At 37.3% G+C, this 23571-nt stretch overlaps 1 protein-coding gene across 15 annotated transcripts in view; it reads left to right on the forward strand.

The window, feature by feature from the left end:
* UNC80 (unc-80 homolog, NALCN channel complex subunit) overlaps positions 1-23571 on the forward strand; it is a 223950-nt gene that overhangs the window by 25230 nt on the left and 175149 nt on the right. For all 15 annotated transcript variants that reach the window (XM_044241491.1, XM_044241501.1, XM_044241499.1 and 12 more), the window contains exons 8-9: positions 20178-20439; positions 21528-21662. In XM_044241491.1, coding sequence (XP_044097426.1) covers positions 20178-20439; positions 21528-21662 — 397 coding nt within the window. The remainder of the gene's footprint in view (positions 1-20177; positions 20440-21527; positions 21663-23571) is intronic.

Here is a 23571-nt window from a genome sequence, read left to right on the forward strand (position 1 = left end):
CAGGGAGCCTGCTTCTCCCTCTCCTCCCTGCTCATACTCTCTTTTGCTATCTCTCTCTTTCAAATAAGTAAGTAAAAATCTAAAGAAAAGAAAAAGAAGGAAGTACAGGCAGTACCTGTACTCAGGAGAAGAGGATTATTGGGCATGTGACTACTATCGAATGGGAATCAGGGATGGTTCTTTTAGGTTTGTTTACCACTGTCCTTTAGAATTTGTACAGACTCTTCCCATATTAACCTTCTATTTATTCAAAAGTAGAATGGTAAAGGATTCCCCCACACACATACACACACCAAGGCTTCCATTTTACTTGATGGCAATAGTAATCACTAACAAATTTATCAAGGGCATAATTAAATCAGAATCAGGGAAAAGGTATTTTCTTTGGATACAGACTAAACAATTGCAACTACCTTTCTTTGGATATCTTTTATATGCTAAAACAAAACTAATGTCTTTACATTTATAATGTTGTCTAAATGTCTGTGCATTTATTTTTGTCTTTGAATTTTTTTTTTTTTTTTTTTTACTGGGGTACCTGTGCGGCTCACTTGGTTAAACATCTTCCAGCTCAGGTCATGATCTTGGGGTCCTGGAATCAAGCCCCGTGTTGAGCTCCCTGCTCAACAGGGAATCTGCTTCTTCTTCTTCCTCTGCCCCTCCTCCCTGCTCATGTTATCTCTCTCTCTCATTCATTCTCTCAAATAAATAAAAGTCTTTAAAAAATTTTTATTGAGGTATAATTAACATACAGTGTTTTATTAGTTTTAGGTATATAATGATTCAACAATTCTACATATTTCTTACTGTCCAAGATAAATGTATTCTTACTTGCCTTCACTTTTTTCATCCATCTCTCCCCCCACCTCCCCCGTGGCAACTACCAGTCATCCAATGGACTTCCTTCACTTAACATTATACCTTATACGCTCTAGCTCCACACATATTGTTGCAAATACCAGATTTCATTATTCTTCATGGCTGAGTAATATTCCACTGTGTGGAATGAATGTGTGTGTGTGTATATATGTATACACATATCTATATACACACACATATATACACACACACGTGTATACATATACACACATATATACATATATACACATATATACATATATGTGCGCACACATATGTGTGTATATATATATGCCATTTCTTCTTTATCCGTTCATCATTCTATGGATGGATGGTTGGGTCACTTCTATATCTTGGCTATTATAAATAATTCTGCAATAACATAAGGGTGCATATATCTTTTCTAATTAATGTTTTCATTTCTTTGTGTAAATACCTGACATGAAATTACGGTAATTCTATTTTTAATTTTTTCAGGAGTCTTTGTACTGTTTTCCCCAGTGGCTGTACCAATTTACATTCCTTCCTACCAACAGAGCATGAGGGTTCTTTTCTCCTCCCCATCCTTATCAACACTTGTTATTTCTTTTTTATTTTAACCATTCAAACTACTATAAAGTGATATCTCATTGTGGCTTTAATTTGCACTTCCCAGATGGTGAGTGATGTTGGGTATCTTTTCATGTGCTTGCTGGCCATCTGTATGTTGTCTTTGGAAAAATGTCTATGCAGATCCTTTGCCCATTTTTAATTGGATTAGGGTTTTTTTGGTATTGAGTGCTATAAGTTCTTGATATGTTTTAGATATTAACCCCTTGTTGTCTATATCATTTGCAAATATCTTCTCCCATTCAGCAGGTTGACTTTTAGTTGTTGATGGTTTCCTTCTCTGTAAAAAGCCTTTTATTTTAGTATAGTCCCAAACACTTAATTTTGCTTTTGTTTTCCTTGCTTTAGGCGACATATCTAGAAAAATGTTCTGATGGCCAGTGTCAAAGAAATTACTGCCTGTGTTTTGTCCTAGGAGTTTCATTGTTTTAGGCTTCACATTTAGGTTCTTAAGCCATTTTGAGTTTATTTTTTTGTATGGTGCGATAAAGTGGCCCACTTCCATTCTTTTGCATGTAGCTATACAGTTTTCCCAGCATCATTTGTTAAAGACACTGTCTTTTCCCCATTGTATATTTGTGACTCTTTTGTCATAGATTAACTGACCATGTAAGCATGGGTTTACTTCTGAGCTATTTTTTTTCCAATTTATTTATTTTCAGAAAAACAGTATTCATTATTTTTTCACCACACCCAGTGCTCCATGCAAGCCATGCCCTCTATAATACCCACCACCTGGTACCCCAACCTCCCACCCCCCCGCCACTTCAAACCCCTCAGATTGTTTTTCAGAGTCCATAGTCTCTCATGGTTCGCCTCCCCTTCCAATTTACCCAAAAGCACATACCCTCCCCAATGTCCATAACCCTACCCCCCTTCTCCCAACCCCCCTCCCCCCAGCAACCCACAGTTTGTTTCATGAGATTAAGAGTCACTTATGGCTTGTCTCCCTCCCTATCCCATCTTGTTTCATGGATTCTTCTCCTACCCACTTAAGCCCGCATGTTGCATCACCACTTCCTCATATCAGGGAGATCATATGATAGTTGTCTTTCTCCGCTTGACTTATTTTGCTAAGCATGATACGCTCTAGTTCCATCCATGTTGTCGCAAATGGCAAGATTTCGTTTCTTTTGATGGCTGCATCGTATCCAAAGGGGCACGTGCACCCGAATGTTTATAGCAGCAATGTCCACAATAGCCAAACTATGGAAAGAACCTAGATGTCCATCAACAGATGAATGGATAAAGAAGATGTGGTATATATACACAATGGAATACTATGCAGCCACTTCTGAGCTATTTTGTTCCTTTGATCCATTCGCCTATTTTTGTGCAAGTGCCATACTGCTTTGTTTACTGTAACTTTGAAGAATATCTTGAAATCTGGGACTCTGATAATTCCAGGTTTGTTCTTTTTCATGAAAATTTTGGCTATTTGGGTCTTTTGTGGTTCCACACAAATTTTAGGATTATTTGTACTAGTTCTGTGAAAAAGAGTGTTGTTGTTTTGATAGAGGTTGCATTAAATTTGTAGATTGTTTTGGGTAGCATGGATATTTTAATAATATTTGTTCTTCTGATTCATGTCATTTAAGCATTTGTTAGACATAGGTTGTAGCAGTGTCAAAGTTTTTGTCCTTAAAGAGCTCAGAGCTTATTTCCTCAAAAGGTAGTTAGATAAGAGTAAGTTAGTAAAACTATTTGTAAACTTCTCTAAGACTATGAAGCAAAAGCAAAGGAAAAGGATGGGAGGGAGGTTCTTTCTCTTTGAGACCTGAATGATATGCAGGAGCCAGCCTCAGGAGGATCTGGAAAGAACAATGTAGGCAGAGGGAACAAGTCTAAAGGCTCTGAAATAGGAATAAACTCAGCATGTTTCGGTAAGAAGGCCAATGTGACTAGGGAGTGGTGCTGAGCAAGGGAGTGTGATGTAGGGAAAGAGGTCAAAGATGTTGGTAAGGGTTCAATTGCACAGGAGGCCTTCTGGCTGTTAAGAAGTTTGGATTCTATCCCAGGTGTGATGAAAAACCACTGGAGTTCTTGGGACAATGGAATGACATTAACAAAATTGTATGTTTTAGAGGTCATTCTGGATGGTTTATAGAAAATAGACTTGGGAAGCAAAAAGGGACACAGACTAGTTAGGAGACTATCACAGTGGCCTGGGTGAGAGAGTATATGGCTTGGTCAGAGTGGGAATAATACAGGTGGAAAGGCTAAGATGAGACTGGAATTGGGATTAAAATACAGGATAGAGCTGATCTGACCATACCTAGGGAGTGAGAAAAAGAAAGGAATCAAGCATAACTCTGATATTTTTGGCTTGAGCAACTACATGAACGGTGATTGAATTTATGAGATAAGGAAGGCTAAGAAAAGCATATATAAAAATACTTGACTTACTTTCATGTATCTCTTTACCATCATTCAAGCCACTCATCTCCCTGTATCTGGAGTACTGCAGTAGCCTACTTATTAATCTCTTCTTATTAAATCTTGTCACCATCCAATACAGAACATATAGAGTAAAAATAAAAGACAAATCACAACACTCCCACTCCTGAACACTTTTAATGCCATCCAGCGCTATTAAAATAAAATTCAAAATCCTTGATGTACCCCTCAAGGATCCACATCATTTGGCTGCTGTCCAGTTCTCTAGTCTAACATTGGCTTCTACCCACACCTCAGTGACTAAACTTCAACCCTTTTTTAGACTTTCAAACTTCCCTTAGATTTGAGATTTGGAGTATGTTATTCCATCTGTCTGTATCGTTCTTCCATCTTTCTCCATTTAACCAATTCCTGTTCTTTTATAACTCAGTTTAAATATCATTCCTTTACTCCCTGGAGAGGCTCTGGCAGATGTTTAACACTTCCACATAATTCCATTCTTTCTCTTATAGCAGGAGTAGCAAACATGATATAAATGGTTGTGTGACTATTTGTCTAATAGTTAAGTCCTCCACTAGATGGTAAAATCCACACACAGGAGAGGAGACCAAGTCTCTGATACTCCCTGCTCTTGCTAGTGCCTGGCACATGACCTTCACTGAAGGGTACTGAATAAGTGAATGAGTTTAATTTTTACAACAGCCCTGCAAAGACTTTATTGCTCTTTTAAAGATGATGAACTGAAGCAATAAGAGATTAAATGGTTCCCCCAGGGACACACACAGGAAGAAGAGCTAGATTTGAGCCCAGTCTAGCCAGTCACATGGTCCACAGTCTTCTCTACTCCCTCATGAAGAGGTAGGTCTAAATCTTTCTAGACATTTTTTTTTTACTTCTCTTCCATGGCCTTCCTCTAATTTGTCCTTTTTTCTGCTAAATGAGAAATTATTCAATGTAAGATAGAGATGTGATTTTTATATACTTATGCATTTTTGATAGACTTACCAAGAATTCTAGTTGAACTTATACCAGTGTATCAGTTATCCATTGCTGCATAAAATATTATTCTGAAATTGAGTGACTTAAAACAACAAGTATGTTATCTCACAGTTTTGGAGGGTTATATATCCAGAACCAGCTGGGTTGCAGTCTTTCTTGGCTTAGGGTCTCCTGGAGGTTACAGTTAAGATGTTGGCTGGGATCATAACCATCTGAAGGCATGATTGAATTAGAGGATCTACTTCCAAGATCACTCAGGTGGCTTGTGCCTGGATGCCTCAGATTCTGAGGCCTCTCTATGGGGCTACTCACAATATGGCGTATGCTGTGACATGAAATGAACAGGATGTGTGTGTGTGTGTGTGTGTGAGAGAGAGAGAGATAGAGAGAGAGAGAGTCTTTTATAATAACTTCAGAAGTAACATAGCACGACTTCTGCCATATTCTGTTGGTCACACTGACCAACATATTTGTTTTAGGAAGAAACTGTACAAAGGCATGAGTATACCAAGGTGAGGGTCATTGGAGAGGTCTTAGAATCTGGCTACCATTGTTTGTCCTCTGGTCCCAATGATTCCTATCTCTTTCACATGTAAAATACCTTACTCTCACCAAGGTTGCCCAGAATCTCCTCCAATCATAGTATCAAATCAAAGTCCAGATCTCGTGATCAAAATCAGATCTAGGAACAAATGAGATACCTTATGTATATGATTTAAGTACAATTCCTTAATTACAGTTCCTCTCAATCTGTGCACCTGTGAACTAAAGAGATAACGTGTCTGCACCAAAACTCTCACATACAATGGTTGGATAGGTACATGATAACTGCTGTGGAATGTCTATTCAAAGGGAGAACATGGAGGCACTGGTCCATAGGTGTTCTGAAATCAAGTTGGCCAAAAACTGGAAACTTCTTGATTAGATCTCAGTCCTATTCTTGCTTATGCCTCTTAGCTCTGCCCACTGGGATAATGATCCCATGCTCTATATCAACTTTCCTTTTTTAAGACTGACAGATATGTTTATACCTGAGTAGTTCTCTCAGCTTGCTTACTGCCAGTAAAATTTGGAGAATACAAGAGCTTTTAACTTTATACTGCTTTGGCAGTGTTTTTGTTACATTTCTTTAAAAACTTTGGGAGTCCACTGTGAATCTTATTGGGGTCCACTAGAATAGACAAGTCTCTTTGAGATAATCCTTTCTCAAACTTGGAGAAAAGTTTGAAGAACAACACCTTTGAGTTTCTTAAAAGTCTCCACCAAACCACCCCTCTTTTTTATATGTGAATAATGTTTTCAAAACCTTTAGAGGAATTTTTGTCTGGTGGAATAACATTCAGAAGCAAGATCTTCAATCATTCTGATATCCTTTATCTTTATACCATGTTTTTCCAGAAATGCCCTAGAGTTGATGTTTGCTCAGAAACCATTTCTTAATTTTAGTATTATTTCCCACCTGGAGAGGCTGAGAATTTTCAAAATCTTTAAATCCGAACTCATCATTCTTTACTAGTTCTTCAGTTAGGGCATGTATTTTATCTTTCAATCTCATGTAAGCAGCAGGAAAAAATCAGAAGTCACCTTCAACATTTTATTTGGAAATCTTAGGTCACTAACTTTGTTAGGCATGTTTCTTTAATGCTCCATATCACAGCAGGCAGTTTTTGCCACTACATAACAAGGATCCTCCTTCCTCCTCTTTTCAATGTCATGTTCCTTACTTCCCTTTAAGCCCTTACCAGCAGCTTTCTTAAAGTTCAGGATTTCTATTAGTAATTTGTGCAAGACAATTTATGTTTTCACTTTTTAAAAAGACTATTTCTATTTTAGAGACAGAGCATGCATAGAGTGGGGGGAAGAGGGGAAGAGGGGCAGAGGGAGATGGAGAGAGAAACTGAAGCAGACTCCACACAGAGCACAGAGCCTGACGCAGGCTTAATCTCAGGACCCTGAGATCATGACCTGAGCCAGAACCAGGGTGCCCCTGTTTTCATTTTTTAACACTCTTCGGAGTCTTTACAGCCTCTGCCTACTGCCTGATTCCAAAAATAGTCCCCAAATTTAGGCTGTTTTCTTGGTATGAAAATCTGTATTAGCTACCAATCGCTCTATAACAAATTACCCAAATTGCTCAATAACTTAAAACAAAAGACATTTATCATCTGACATAGTTCCTGAGGGTCATGAATCCAGAAGGGGCATAGCTAAGTGGTTGCAGCTCGGGGTCTGTCAAGATGTTGGCCAGGGGTGCTGTCATCTGGAAGTTTGGGTGTCAGACTGTGTTTTCAAGATCAGTCAGATGGCTATTGACTAGAAGCTTCAGTTCTTCACCATCTGGGCCTCTCCATACAGCTGCTCATGACATGACAGCTGATTTCCTCCAAAACAAAGTATCCCATAAAGAGGAGGAGCAACCCAGATCAATGCTTCAATGTCTTTAAAACTAATCCCTACAGTTGACATGCCATCACTTCTGCTATATGCTATGAATCATACCAATGCTGGTATAGAGAAGGCACCCCATGAAGGTGTGAATACCAAGAAACAGAGATCATTGGAGTCTATTTTGGAGGCTATCTTAAACAAACAGTAATGGTGATGATGTCACTATCATTTTGGATATAATTATGACTGTATCTATACATTTTCTTCAATCAGTTGTTGACCGTTCTCATATTCCTCCTTCACTAATTAGATTCCATACTAACTCTAAAAAGTTTAAATGTAAGTAATTTCCACCTCAAATACTATATTTGGTCTGACTTTCAAAAACTATTAAAAGCAATATCATGGTGAAATGTTGAGGTTGTAAAATATCCAGAAGCTTATATTTCTTACATAATTTTTGTCAGCCAGAGCATGCATTGGAAATTTGCAAATAAAAATCGCATATGATATTGACAAACTACAAGGTTCAAGGTTTGGTGTTTGTGGATGGATGTTGTTTTTTCCATTCTCTGAGATTACCACACTCAAATATCTATATACATATACATTTCTTGACATATACATACAAACAGTCACCCATGGCACACCCACGCCTACATATGTGAATTAGACGTGAATCAGTGTCACTTTAGAAGAATGAATTAGGTCTTCCCTTTGCTTAGCTGCAGTAGCTGGTTACCATGGAAATGATGCACAAGGTAAACCTTTCAGAAAACGCTAATTTTAATGTGTCTTTGTTGGAAGAGTTCATGTATTAATCAGAAATGAAGAGAACTTCAATAACAAAGCAATGCAAATTCTTAGAAACAGAAGCTGTCTGTTTGTATCAAGCAAATATGATTTATCATCTCTTTTGCCCTGACCTTGACTGAACAGAACATCACTCTTCCCTGAACTCTGCAATCAGTGAGCAGGTAGCTAGTTTTTAAAATTAATGTGAGATTTCATCTTCAATTACCATATGCACAGACTTAATTTCTGCTTTGTTAAATACTGTGTAAGGTCAAAACTGATTTCCACATTTCTCTATCTCCACAGATTGTTATTTCCAGAGTATTTTTCTGCCTTGGTTTCTCTCTACTAATATCCCCAGTCCTAATTAATAATAACTTGGTTTCCTGATGCCATAGTTGCATGGAAAATATATTTAACAATCCTTAGCTTTTATGACAGTCAAAAAGTTTGTCATAATGTGTTATTTATTTTATGCATATAAAAGAAGTATATGCTAATTATAGAAAAATATTTAAAGTTATAAAGTATTTTTTAAAAGTAAAAATCATCAATGAACTCATCAGGAAGATTTAAACATCATTCTCTTTTAGTATGTATACGTTTTTCAAGTTGTTTTCATACTTTTCATTTTTTCTATAAAATGACTTACAGAATAATAGAATATTAGAGTTAGAACATTTCTATCAGATCACACAATGATAGTCCCCATACCATTTTTTTCCAGTTACATAAATTTTTGACTCACGTATTTATTAGATTGTTAATTAAGATTAGTTTTACTGGATTAATGACAAGCTGATTGATAATACTTTCTTAAATGAAATTAAACATTTATTGATGATTCTTGCTTTTTATTGGCTACTCACCCCAGGATGCCTCACACTTTAAGACAAATAAACTTGTCCTTGAATAACACCTAAAATGAAGGTATTTTGAGTTATAAATATTTGCTATGAATGCTCCTCAACTTCATTGTTGTTTCAGATGGAGACTCTTTAAAAATTAGGTAGTTTTTTTTTTTTTTAAAGATTTTATTTATTTCTTTGGCAGAGAGAGATCACAAGTAGGCACAGAGGCAGGAAGAGAGAGAGAGGAGGAAGCAGGCTCCCTGCTGAGCAGAGAGCCCGATGTGGGACTCAATCCCAGGACCCTGAGATCATGACCTGAGCCGAAGGCAGCGGCTTAACCCACTGAGCCACCCAGGCACCCCAAAAATTAGGTAGATTTAATGTGAATTTACTTAAGAAATTTTTAGTATTCGATCACAGCCTTACATTGGTGGAGTCTTATTGTTGTGCAGTCCATCTTTTGACTGACATGATTTGTCAGGAAGTAGTTAATGACCACAGGACTCAACTGTGTAGTTAATAATTACTTTCATCAAATACATTTTCTATGTAGTGAAAGACATAAACTTAGTTCTCTGGCACCCTTGGGGACAAAGCTGTCAATAAATCATTGTTAGTGTTTCCATATAGAAATTGTTTTGGATGTTGCCCTAAAAAGTGCAAAAGTCATACATTACATGTTTCTGTAGGGCAGTTGCCCTCCAATCTTATTAAGAGTGTTTAAGAATTATCTCTATCTCCAACAATTCTGGTTTAGTGAGTCTGGGGTAAGACCTGGAAATGTGCTTTTTTAATAAACTCTCTTCTCTCTATCCACTTGGGATTCTCAAAGAAGTTGTCCACTGGTATCTCATTATATGGAACACTGCTCTTGAGATTTGAAATAATTTATGGAACTCCCTAATTTAATTTACAAACTGGAACATTTGGGGACACTGAGGTATGGGGCAGGAAGTAAAGGGTGAAGATGGCTAGTCCAATGGGGGAAAAATAATTCTGTTGAACTACTAACATCTCCCATAATCACAGCAGCCTAGTCAAGAAACAATAGCTTTCACAGGCTCTTATAATAAGTCCAATGACTGTCACAAATACTTGAGGACCTAAAATTACCCAGCTGGTTGCCACATAACCTTGTACTTTGTCTTTTATTTAGAAATCCAAGATGGTAGCATTGAGGGGAAAATCCTGTTATTCTGGTATAAAGACAGGCTGAAAGATGTGAGGTAGTCCATGCTTTTTTAAGAAAGAAATGGAGGTGAGAAGTGGCAGGAAGTGTGGCAAAAGTCTCTTAAGAAAATGGCAGAAATGAGAATCAATGTTATTTTTTTCCCTCCAACTGAGCTTGGGGATATAATTAACCAGTTTCCTCCTGTAATCTCAGGATGAAACAAGTGGTATACTGGTCAGTCTGAGACAAGATTAAAAAGGAGTTAATAACAAAGCTTTGGACGGGATATAGGGAAACCACAGGTACTCCAGTGCCTGTACTCCAGGAAGACTACCAGCTCTGGGGCCTGGAGAGGCAAAAGGAGGGAGCAGTTGTGGAGAACTCTGTGGAGAGAGAATGACTAACAAGAACTGTGACTACTGATGACCTAGGCCAGTCCCAGATTACAGGGCCAGCCTTAGGCAAACCTCTGAAAACAAGGAGGCTTGTGTAAGACACCACTGTCCTTCTGCTGTCAGTCTCCTGTGAGAGCTTCCTTTTGCCAAATCCAGTTAGGAGCCAGAGGCAGGGATCAGTTGGTAGAGTATATATAGATCAGACTTCCAGTGTAGGGAGGTAAAGAAGGATGGACAGGGAATGGGGTCTGGAAATGGGGGACTGAAGGAAAATCAAAGTAAAAGATTTCCTGCCTGGGATGGGCACTGGAAATTTGAATCTAGCCCACATGCTTCTGATGAAAACTTGGCAACTCATAAAATTCTGAGACTCAGCTTTTTTATTAAAATAGTTACACAATGAAAACATAGAGGACAAAATACTTTGAAAGAACAGACATAACACATCATCTTGAGGACAATGAGACTAATCTGGACAAAAAACATACAGACACACACATTTATCATATATACAAGTATTAAAATCATGTATTATATATTTGTTACATATAAAAATGTATGTTATATAGAAGTGTATCTGTATATGATATATAGAATATAGAATACAATATATATGGTATAGATAGATAGATGTACTTTATATAGATCTACTTTATGTATATGTGAATAGTGGATTTTTAGTCATATTGATAAAATTCAAGGTCTTAGCTAATGTTCTTTAAAGAAACACAGGAAAGGGACACCTGGGTGGCTCAGTGGGTTAAAGCCTCTACCTTCAGCTCAGGTCATGATCCCAGGGTCCTGGGAATCGATCCCCACATCGAGCTCTCTGGTCGGCAGGGATCCTGCTTCCCCCTCTCTCTCTACCTGCCTCTCTGCCTCTGTCTGTCAAATAAATAAATAAAATCTTAAAAAAAAAAGAAACACAGGAAATTATACAATACATAAGTGTTCATTTTTATGTCTTTTCACAAGTTAATACAACAATCACATTGGTAAACAGAACATAAGCACCCTAGCCTGTCACATCATATAATACATAAATAATATTGGGCAAATATGTGCAAACATTCATTTGTTGCTTCTCCTTTGGCTGACTTTCAGGATGTTCTCTAATTTTTACTCTAACAAAATCAATGCCATGAACACCCTTGTACATGTCCTCTTGTGTGCATGGGCAAGAGTTTCCCTAAGATACTTTCCCTCAGTAATGGAATTTCTAGATCATATGATGAGGACAGTCGAAAATTTACTACTTATCACCTAATTGTACTCTGAGTTTACCAGCAGTGATGAGTGTTTCTGGTTAGTCACACCCTCATGAATACTTCCTATATTCAGGCATTTATAGTCTCACATATCTGATGGATTGCAATTGTGACTTAAGCCCACATTTCCCCGACTATTACCAGAGTTGAGTATCTCTCTCTATTCTGCCTTTCTTTAGGTTTTCTTCTCAGTGAAATTTCTTTCCATACCCTTTTCCATTTGATCTGTTTGTATTTTCCTTCCTGATTTATTATCATTCTTTATCAGCAAAAAAATAAATCTTTTTTAAAAATTATTTTTATTAACATATAATGTATTATTTGTCCCATGGGTACAGGTCTGTGAATCCTCAGGCTTACACATTTCACACCACTCTCCATAGCCCATACCCTCCCCAATGCCCTCAACCCAGCCACTCTATCCTTAACCCTCCACTCCCCAACAATCCTCAGTTTGTTTTGTGAGATTAAGAGTCACTTACGGTTTGTCTCCCTCTCGATCCAATTATGTTTCCTTTTTTCCTTCCCTACCTCCCACAACCGCCTGCCCTGCCTCTCAAATTCCTCATAATAGAGACATCATATGATAGTTGTTTTTCTCCGATTGACTTATTTCACTCAGCATAATACCCTCTAGTTCCATCCACATCATTGTCAAAAAAAAAAAAGCCAAGATGTCATTTCTTTTGATGGCTGCATAGTATTCCATTTTGTATATGAAATAATCTTCCACATCTTCTTTATCCATTCATCTGTTGATGGACATCTAAGTTCTTTCCATAGTTTGGCAATTGTGCACATTGCTGCTATAAACATTCGGGGGCACGTGTTGCTTCAGATCACTACTTTTGTATCTTTAGGATAAAAACCCAGTTGTGTGATTGCTGGGTCGTAGGGAAGCTCTATTTTCAACTTTCTGAGGAACCTCCATGCCGTTTTCCAGAGTGCCTGCACCAGCTTGCATTCCCACCAACGGTGTAGGAGGGTTCCCTTTCTCTGCATCCTCTCCAGCATCTGTCATTTCCCGACTTGTTAATTTTAGCCATTCTGACTGGTGTGAGGTGGTATCTCATTCTGGTTTTGATTTGTATCTCCCTGATGCCGAATCATGTGGAGCACTTTTTCATGTCTGTTGCCATCTGGAGGTCTTCTTTGCAGAAATGTCAGTTCATGTCCTCTGCCCATTTCTTGATTGAATTATTTCTTCTCTGGGTGTTGAGTCTGATAAGTTCTTTATAGATTTTGGACACTAGCCCTTTATCTGATATGTCATTTGCCAATATCTTCTCCCATTCTGTCAATTGTCTTTTGGTTTTGTTGACTGTTTCCTTTGCTGTGCAAAAGCTTTTGATCTTGATGAAGTCCCAATAGTTCATTTTTGCCCTTGCTTCCCTTGCCTTTGACGATGTGTCTACCAAGAAGTAGCTGCAGCTGAGGTCGAAGAGGTTGCTACCTGTGTTCTTTTCAAGGATTTCAAAGGATTCCTGTCTCACACTGTGGTCCCTCATCCATTTTGAGACTCTCTGTGTGTGTGTGTGTGTGTGTGTGTGTGTGTGTGTGGTGTAAGCAAATGTTCCAGTTTCATTCTTCTGCATGTGGCTGTCCAATTATCCCAACACCATTTGTTGAAGAGACTGTCTTTTTTCCATTGGACATTCTTTCCTGCTTTGTCGAAGATTAGTTGACCATAGAGTTGAGGATCCATTTCTGGGCTCTCTATTCTGTTCCTCTGATCTCTGTGTCTGTTTTTGTGCCAGTACCATACTGTCTTGACAAAGACAGCTTTGAGAGCTTGAAATCTGGAATTGTGATGCCACCAACTTTGGCTTTCTTCTTCATCATTCCTCTGGCTATTTGGGGCCTTTTCTGGTTCCATATAAATTTTAGGATTATTTGTCCCATTTCTTTGAAAAAAAAAAGGATGATATTTTGATTGGGATTGCATTAAATGTGTAGATGGCTTTAGGTAGCATAGACATTTTCATAATATTTGTTCTTCCAATCCATGAGCATGGAGTATTTTTCCATTTCTTCTTCAATTTCTTGCATGAGTACTTTATACTTTTCTGAGTACAGATTCTTTGCCTCTTTGGTTAGGTTTACTGCTAGGTATCTTATGGTTTTGGGTGCAATTGTAAATGGGATCAACTCCTTATTTTCTCTTTCTTGTGTTTTGCTGTGTGTGTATAGAAATGCAACTGATTTCTGAGCATTGATTTTTATATCCTGTCACTTTACTGAATTGCTGTATGAGTTCTAGCAGTTTTGGAGTGGAGTCCTTTGGGTTTTCTACATAAAGTATCATATCATCTGCGAAGACTGAGAGTTTGACTTCTTCTTTTTTGATTCAGAAGCTTTTTATTTCTTTTTGTTGTCTGATTGCTGAGGTTAGGACTTCTAGTACTATGTTGAATAGCAGTGGTGGTAACTGACTTTGCTGCCATGTTCCTGACCTTAGGGAAAAGCTCACCGTTTTTCCCCATTGAGAATTAATTCACTGTGGGTTTTTTATACATGGCTTTGATGATATTGAGGTATGTACCCTCTGTACCTACACTTTGAAGTGTTTTGATTAAGAAAGGATGCTGCGCTTTGTCAAATGCTTTTTCAGCATCTATTGAAAGTATTATTTGGTTCTTGTTTTTTCTTTTATTAATGTATTGTATCACATTGATTCATTTACGGTTGTTGAACCAACCTTGTAGCCCAGGAATAAATCCCACTTGGTCGTGGTGAATAATCCTTTTAGTGTGCTATTGGATCCTATTGGCTAGTATTTGATGAGAATTTTCACATCTGTGTTCATCAAAGGCATTGGTCTGTAATTCTCCTTTTTGATGGGGTCTTTATCTGGTTTGGGGATCAAAGTAATGTTGGCCTCATAAAATGAATTTAGAAATTCCATTTCTATTTTTTGGGGAATTGTTTCAGGAGAATAGGTATTAATTCTTCTTTAAATGTTTGGTAGAATTCCCCTGGGAAGCCATCTGGCCCTGGGGTCTTGTTTGTTGGGAGATTTTTGATGACTGCTTCAATCTCCTTACTGGTTATGGGTCTGTTCAGGTTTTCTATTTCTTCCTGGTTCAGTTTTGGTAGTTTTTGTGTCTCTAGGAATGCATCCATGTCTTCCAGATTGTCAAATTTGGTGGTGTATTGTTGCTCATAATATATTCTTGTCATTGTTTATATTTCTTTGGTGTTGGTTGTGATCTCTCCTCTTTCATTCATGATTTTATTAATTTGGGTCAGAAAGCTTTTCTTTTTGGTAAGTCTGGCCAGGGGTTTATCAATCTTATTAATTCTTTCAAAGAACCAGCTCCTAGTTTCATTGATTTGTTCTACTGTTCTTTTGGTTTCTATTTCATTGATTTCTGCTCTGATCTTTATGATTTTTCTTCTGCTGGGTTTAGGCTTTCTTTGCTGTTCTTTCTCCAGCTCCTTTAGGTGTAGGGTTAGCTTGTATATTTGAGACCTTTCCTGTTCCTTGAGAGAGGCTTGTGTTGCTTTATTCTTTCCTCTCAGAACCACCTTTGCTGTGTCCCAAAGATTTTGAAAGTTGTGTTTTCATTTTCATTTGTGTGCATGAATTTTTTACATTCTTCCTTAATTTCCCTGTTGACCCATTCATTCTTTTTTCTTTAAATTAAATTTTTTTCAGTGTTCCAAAATTCATTGTTTATGCACCACACCCAATGCTCCATTCAATATGTGCCATTCATTTGTTAGTAGGATGCTCTTTAGCCTCCATGTAGCCTCCCTCCACAACTTTCCTCTTGTGAGTGAGTTTTAACTTCAGAAGGTTGTAGTCTGAAAATATGCAGGGAATGATCCCAATCTTTTGGTAACAGTGGAGACTGACTTGTGACCCAGGACATGGTCTATTCTGTACAATGTTCCATGTGAACTGGGGAAGAATGTGTATTCTGTTGCTTTGGAATGGAATGTTCTGAATATATCTTTGATGTCCATCTGGTCCAGTGTGTCATGTAAAGCCTTTATTTCCTTGTTGATCTCTTGCTTAGATGATCTGTCCATTTGAGTGAGGAGGTGTTAAAGTACGCTACTATTATTGTATTATTGTTGATGTGTTTCTTTGATTTTGTTATTAATTGGGTTATATAATTGACTGCTTCCATGTTAGGGGCATAAATATGTAAAATTGTTAGATCTTCTTTTTGGACAAACCCTTTAAGATATAGTGTCCTTCCTCATCTCTTATTATAGTCTTTGGCTTAAAGGCTAATTTATCTGATATAAGGATTGCCTCCCCAGCATTCTTTTGATGCCCATTAGCATGATAAATTTTTTTCCACCCCCTCACTTTAAATCTGGTGGTGTCTGTGGTTCTAAAATGAGTTTCTTGTAGACAGTATATTGATGGGTATTTTTTTTTATCCATTTTTTTTATCCATTTTTTTATTCCATTCTGATAACCTGTGTCTTTCAATTGGGGCATTTAGCCCATTTACATGCAAGGTGACTATTGAAAGATATGAATTTATTGGCATTGTATTGCCTGGAAGGTGACTGTTACTGTATATTGTCTCTGTTCCTTTCTGGTCTATTACTTGTAGACTCTCTCTTTGCTTAGAGGACCCCTTTCCATATTTCCTGTACAGCTGGTTTGGTGTTTGCAAATTCTTTTAATTTTTGTTTGTCCTGGAAGCTTTTTATTTCTCCTTCTATTTTCAATGACAGCCTAGCTGGTAATCTTAACTGCATATTTTTCTTGTTTAGTTCTCTGCATATATCATGCCAGTCCTTTCTGGCCTGCAGGTCTCTTTGGATAGGTCTGCTTCCAATCTAATATTTCTACCATAGTATGTTACAGACCTCTTGTCCCAAGCTGCTTTCAGAATTTTCTCTTTGTCACTGAGACTTGTAAGTTTTACTATTAGATGATAGGGTGTGGACCTATTTTTATTGATTTTGAGGGGGGTACTCTGCCTCCTGGATTTTGATGCTTGTTCCCTTCACCAGATTAGGGAAATTATCTGCTATAATTTGCTCCCCTTTATATCTTTTGCCCCCCTTTTTCTTCTGGGATTCCAATTACTGTAATATTGTTTTGCTTTATGGTATCACTTTTCTCATGAATTCTCCCCCCATGAGCCAGTAGTTGTTTATCTCTTTTTTTCTCCTTCTTTATTGTCCATCATTTGGTCTTCTATATCACTAATTCTCTCTTCTGCTTCATTTATCCTAGGAGTAAAAGCCTCTGTTTTTGATAGCACCTTATTAATAGCTTTTCAATTTCAACTTGGTTATATTTCAGTTTTTTCATTTCTCCAGAAAGGGATTTTATTCCCCAGAAAGGGATTCTCTAGTATCTTCAATGCTTTTTTCAAGGCCAGCTAGCACTTTGATAATCATCATTCTGAACTCTAGTTCTGAAATATTACCAATGTCTGTATCAATTAGGTCCCTAACTGTCAGTACTGTCTCTTGTTCTTTTTCTTGAGGTTTTTCTGCCTTTTCATTTTTAAACATATAAGAATAGATGAATGAGAGAACAAAATACTAAAAGGGTAGCAATGACCCCAGAAAAATATACACTAATCAAATCAGCAGAGACCCAGAATGGGAGGGCATGGAGAAGAAAGGAGGGGAAAAAAAAAATATATATATATAGAGAGAGAGAATAGAACAGGGTGACACACTTGATTTTGGATGTCTTTTGTTCTGTTAGAAGAAACTACCTCCCAAAATTTTAAAGAAAGAAAAAAAAATAATTATATATATATATATATATATATATATATACACACACATACACACACATATACAAAAATAAGGGTAAACACAATGAAGGGGTGGAATATGACTATAAAAATGAAAATTGAAAAAATTCTAAAAAAGAAATTGATAAGATAAGAAGTTGGTGCTGCTGGGTACTAGGCACTATGGGAGCTGAGCAAAGGGAAAACTGAGTGCTGTGGAAGCCTGGTCCTAGGAAAAAATGCCCATGCTGCAGAAGCCATGTGTACTGCAGGAGTTAAGCACTAGACAACCCACAAATACTACAGGAGCCTGGTACTGGAGTAGTTGTACACACATTGCAGGAATGTGTTGAGAAAATACAACAGGGCAAGAACGTGAAATTCTTTCTTCCTACAATACATTTTTCCATTTCATCTACTGACAAAGTTGACGTCATGTCAGCAATCAATGGAAAATATTTAAAGGTCTCAGATCCATTTCCACACAGCAAGAATAAAATATACACTTGGATCTAAGAAGCTGTGAATAAATATTTGGTAAACCAAAGAAAATATGGTAATGAGGTTGGATTGGTATGCACAGGCAGATTTTGCCGGTCATGTTGACCACTATGAGAAGCTTGTATTTTATTTTAAGAATGATTTATCTTTCTGGGGCTCCTGGGTGTCTCAGTGGGTTAAGGCCTCTGCCTTCGGTTCAAGTCATGATCCCAGGGTCCTGGGATCAAACCCCGCATCAGGCTCCCTGCTGAGCAGGGAGCCTTCTTCCTCACCCCACTCTCTCTCTGCCTGCCTCTCTGCCTACTTGTGATCTCTGTCTGTCAAATAAATGAATAAAGTATTTAAAAAAAAAAAAGAATGATTTATCAACTATTGAAAGAGTTGGAGGAGAGGAGAGGAGGAACCAGAGAAGAAACAATGAGACTAGTAGGAAGTAATTACAATAAGACTAATACAAGATGTTGGTGTCTGTGGAGTTGATAAGAAGTGGTAGGAAGGAGAATCTATGGGACTTTCTTATGGATTGAAAGTTGACATGCATTTGATATTCAAAGAGTATTCGATCTCCCTGGAAACAGGATAAATTCTAGCGTAACATATATGGGAACTTAGATGATTGTAGAAAGCTTCTCCTTATATGCCTGCCAATTCAGTTAAATAATTGTATTTAGGGTTTAGTACTGTAGTACCCTATGTGGCTGAGTTTTAACTTCTATGTAGTTTCCTAATTATCAATCAAAATACTCAAGATTAGACTACAAAACAACATTGACTGTCAAACCACCGTGTACATAAGCAATTGCCCCTCAACACACCAGACAATACTACTAATGAGAGTGGAAAGAGCCAAGAGCAACATGTGCTTTAGGAGAGCACAAAGACTGTGAAAATGATCTCCAGAATGCCAGACATGGTCTGGGTTTACATATTTTTACTGCAGCCCATGGTAAGAAATCTATTTTATGTCAAGACTAATTACAATTATAGTGAAACAGGTTTTTCTAAACATACAAATCCTTATTCCATTTGTTGCATTCTGATGGTTTTTATTCTAGTTAACATTTCAATAGTAGTCATATACTTCTGAATTAATTATTGAACCAATCAAGAGCCATAACCTTCAGTTCAAAAAATATGGTCTGGAAATTTCAGGACATCTTCTCACTTCTTAATGGTTGCATTTTTTTTTTTAAGTTCTTCATGTGTGGGTTGTGCCATTTGCTAGTTGATAGCAGGGTACAAAAATTTCCCTTTTGCATCCCCTAACTCAGGAAGAAACTGGGTTTGGGAGTTAAGTTTAGATTTTAGATTTAAGGTTTCATTTTGGATCTTAGGAGCTCTCAGTTTATAATTTGTTATTTATTGGCTATCATTCCCTGGACCATATGTTACTCAAGATGAAGAAGTTAAACTTATATATCTTCACATCCCTTAAGGTACTGAGGATGATGTAGTATATTTAATAATTGTTTAAACCTATTTTATAGTGTAATTAAGTTAAACACTAAATAGTAACTGTATCATGTGTTTAAATTAAATAATAAAATTTCAGAACCCTGAGATTTTTTTCAAATTAGTTTTTCTATTTTATATGAATATATAGAGTTTTCAAAATGATTTCAAAATTTTGAAAATTTTCTTCATAATGTAACTTCTGCTTATTTAGTACTTTGTAGGTTCTCTGGTTCTTTTACATGGTATTAACACCAATAATTGATTAAGATAGCCAATAAGGTACACAAATATTCCCATTTCTATCAAGGTTAAAAAAAACCCCCAAACAGATAGCATTGTATAAAAGGAAGTCACAATCTGAAACTCATTTATTTCTATAGACTCTCCTCAACACCCACCACCCAAATTACTCACCAACTAATACCAGTTGCTTACTCTCCCCCACCTACCCAAAACTCATGACTTTTTCTAACTCTACATTTTTAGGTATGGTTTCCTCTGACTGAAATGCTGATCTACCCTCCTGCCCCATCCTCAACTTAGCCTAGCTGATTCCTAGTTATCCTTCAAAACTCTTTCTAACCTTTCTACTTCTGGGAAGTATCTAGCAAAAGTGAAATGAGTGGGACCCATTGTGGGTATAGTAGAGTAAACTACACAAAAGATAAGTGGATGAATAAGTACAAATGAGAAAAGTAAAGCTATAAACCATGTTGTGTCACCCCTTGGGATGTTTGCCAATATAATCATCTTTCTGTCATTGGAAACAGAGCCTCTCTTGTGATACCTCCATGCCAAAGGTCCCGCTATGCCACCTACTTTGACGTTGCTGTTCTTCGCTGCCTACTCCAGCCCCACTGGTCTGAGGAAGGCACTCAGTGGTCTCTGATGTACTATCTACAAAGGCTGCGGCACATGTTGGAAGAGAAGCCTGAAAAGCCTCCAGAGCCAGATATTCCTCTCTTGCCCAGACCCAGGAGCAGCTCGATGGTGGCAGCAGCTCCCTCACTAGTGAACACCCACAAAACCCAAGTAAGAGAAACTCAGTGCATTGTCTTTTGAATCAACAACTTTGGCCATAACAGATTCTCTTTTTCTCCTATTCATCCATCTCTTCATTCCAGTGCTGACTACTTATTCGTGGGTTACTCTGCTGTTATTATCCTTTTCTTTTTATCTTTCATTGCTAAATAATTTTGGTTCTTTCTTAGCATTTAATTTACCATTCAGAGAAGGGTATCTAAATACCTCTAACTCACACTAATCTAGAGTTAAGGCTCTGTTGATCAAGAATAATGGAAAATTTCCCAACTGAAGTACTAATCAATAGATAGTTCTCTCATACAACTGTTGATTATTGATATCATGAAATGTGTGACACTAGCATTTTACTGAACATGGTTTACCTTCTTTTGCATAGTTCAAAATTTTTAGCACCTCAATATCATAATTAGAAATATTTCCTTGGGACATATAGTCTTCCTATTTATTATAGATGTTTAGAAAAATAAACTGACTGTATCCTGATTTGATGACATCCCCCTGAAAATCACTTTTTGATAAATGAATGTGCTAATACCAGCTTGAACACTTTTTCTTTCCCTCTTTCTCATTGATACCATGTGCGTTGGATATGTAGAGAAAAATGGTGATTTGCAGTGTGTCCCAGTTGTTTGGTTTAATTAATCATGAATTGGCTATATCTGAAAATGTCTATATATTTTGAAAGTAAACATGAGCATTATTAGAGTGAAAAAGAGAGATACTCTGTTTTAGTAGATGATTCTGCCCAAAATAAAAATCTCTTTCGGTGAACCATTAAACAGAAAAACTTTTTTTAATGGAAAGAGAAAATGAGATACCTTTGTTGGCTTTCCCAAATATGGAGCTTCATGTTCTCACTGTTAAAAACTTCAAACAGGGGTTACAGTTAATATATAACATATATCCTCCAAAGCAGGATATGGATTCTAGAAGTCTAGAACTACAAGTTAAACAGTTCATAGATATCAAAACATTAGACACACCCCTGTTAAAAATATGACATCTCAGTAAGAAAAGTCTTTGGATACAAAGCCCCAAGTCCTTGATTGTGAAGTCTGCCTTTATTGTCTATTAAGGACCTCACCATGAAGTGTAATGAAGAGGAAAAATCTCTTAGCCCTGAGGCCTTTTCTAAGGTTTCGTTGACCAATTTGCGTAGGTCTGCAGTCCCAGATCTTTCTTCAGACCTTGGCATGAACATTTTTAAGAAGGTGAGTAGAACCATTTAAGCTCTCTAATATTTTGGTACTTGGAAAAAAATCAGTAGGACATGAGGTCATGCTACAGAATGGGTTAGGCTGGGAAAGGAACATTGAGGGGAGTGGTCAGCCCCCACTTATAGCACTGGTTTGCAGCATGACTTTGTGTGAGTCCCTCTGTATGCATGAATGTTTCCCATTCTTAATGTTACCAAGCTCAATCCTGATGATGTGTGTAGGGTGCTTTCACTGGTAGCGGAGATAGTTGTGGTAGCCATGATAGCGACTTATGTTTTATGGTTCCTCTCATTTTATCAAGGATTTTATATAAATAGTTCTCATTTAATCCAATGAGATCCTAAATTTCTACATTTTGCACCTAAGAAAATGAGCCTTTCTGAAGTCTTATTCAGAGTGATGGGATCATCATGGAACATTTATTCTTGAGCTCATCTCTAGTTTAAAGACAGCAAAATAAACAAAACTCTGTAAATAAAGTAGTAAATCCTCACAACAAATCACTAAATTTTCTACCCTCACAACTTTTTATAGGCCGTCTCATAGATTTCCATTCAATAAACATTTACTCTGCATCCACTGACCTCTAAAAATAAAAAATTAAAAGCAAAGTCAAGTGTACACTTGGGAGTCACCTAACCAGTGTTCAAATTCTTGCTCTGCCACCTTCAACCTCTGTGATCCTGGTCAAACGATACTACATATCAGTCTCTTCATTTGTAAATTGGATACATAACATACTTACTTCAAAAGGTTATGAGGATTGAAAAAAAAAAAAAAAAAGGTTATGAGGATTGAGATAATACCTGTAAATTCCTCCCTGGGCCTGGTACTTACTTAGTACTCAATGAATGTTAATTATTCTCAAAAAAGAAAGGAGCTAAGCCTTGGAAATTGTAGCAGTTTCTGAAAGGTTGAGTCCAAACTCAAAACCAGGTCTTGTTCAAACTAGGTCATGGTTTTATGAATCTACCATTCCTTCTCTCTTTTTGTAAATATATGGAACCAATCAGCTAGGAAATAATGTGTAGAATAATGTATGTGTAGTAGCTTCATTTTCTATTTTTCAAAATGATTAGTTCAGCTGTGTTCATGGAAGACACAGAACATATTGTTAACTTACATATGAGCTCAGAGTGTTGCTATGCAAGCAGTCATGTCTACCTTCATTGATAATGTAATGATAGGCAATGGCTGTAGTTTTTCTAAAAATGGCAGTAATCCAGAGGAATAAGTTTTCAGTACTGACTACATATGAGAATCTCTGGGAAGACAAATAAATTGCTGTGCCCAGACCCGCACCCAAACCAATTAGGTCAGAACTGCTGCAGGTTAGACCCAGACGTTGGTATATTTTAAAAGCATCTCAAGAAATTCTTAACTCTTATTTCTACTGGATTTTGAACTTGTTTGACAGGAATAATGGGTTTGTACCAATTCATGCTGTGTATCTTCTAACGTTATGGACAGTGGCACGCACTTAAAGTTGTCTGGCTGGAAAAATTGATTTCAATCCTGGAAAAATGAAACCGATAATAACTGGCTGGTCCAAGTGGTGACTCTAGAATCCTATACTCTAACCTATGGTTCTCAAATTTTAGCATTTATCAGAATCACCTACAGGGCTTATTAAAACACAACTGCTGATGAGGCACCTGGGTGGCTCAGTCGTTAAACGTCTGCCTTCTCCTTAGGTCATGATCCCAGGGTCCTGGGTTCGAGCCCCACATCAGCCTCCCTGCTAGGTGGGAAGCCTGCTTCTCCTTCTCCCATTCCCTCTGCTTGTGTTTCCTCTCTGTGTTTCTCTCTATCAAATAAATAAAAATCTTAAAAAAAAAAAAAAACCCACAACTGCTAGACCTTAACTTCAAGGTTTCTAAATCTAGTTTATTTGGAGTTGAAC

The sequence above is a fragment of the Neovison vison genome, chromosome 3, assembly GCF_020171115.1.
Source record: "Neovison vison isolate M4711 chromosome 3, ASM_NN_V1, whole genome shotgun sequence".
Lineage (NCBI taxonomy): Eukaryota > Metazoa > Chordata > Mammalia > Carnivora > Mustelidae > Neogale > Neogale vison.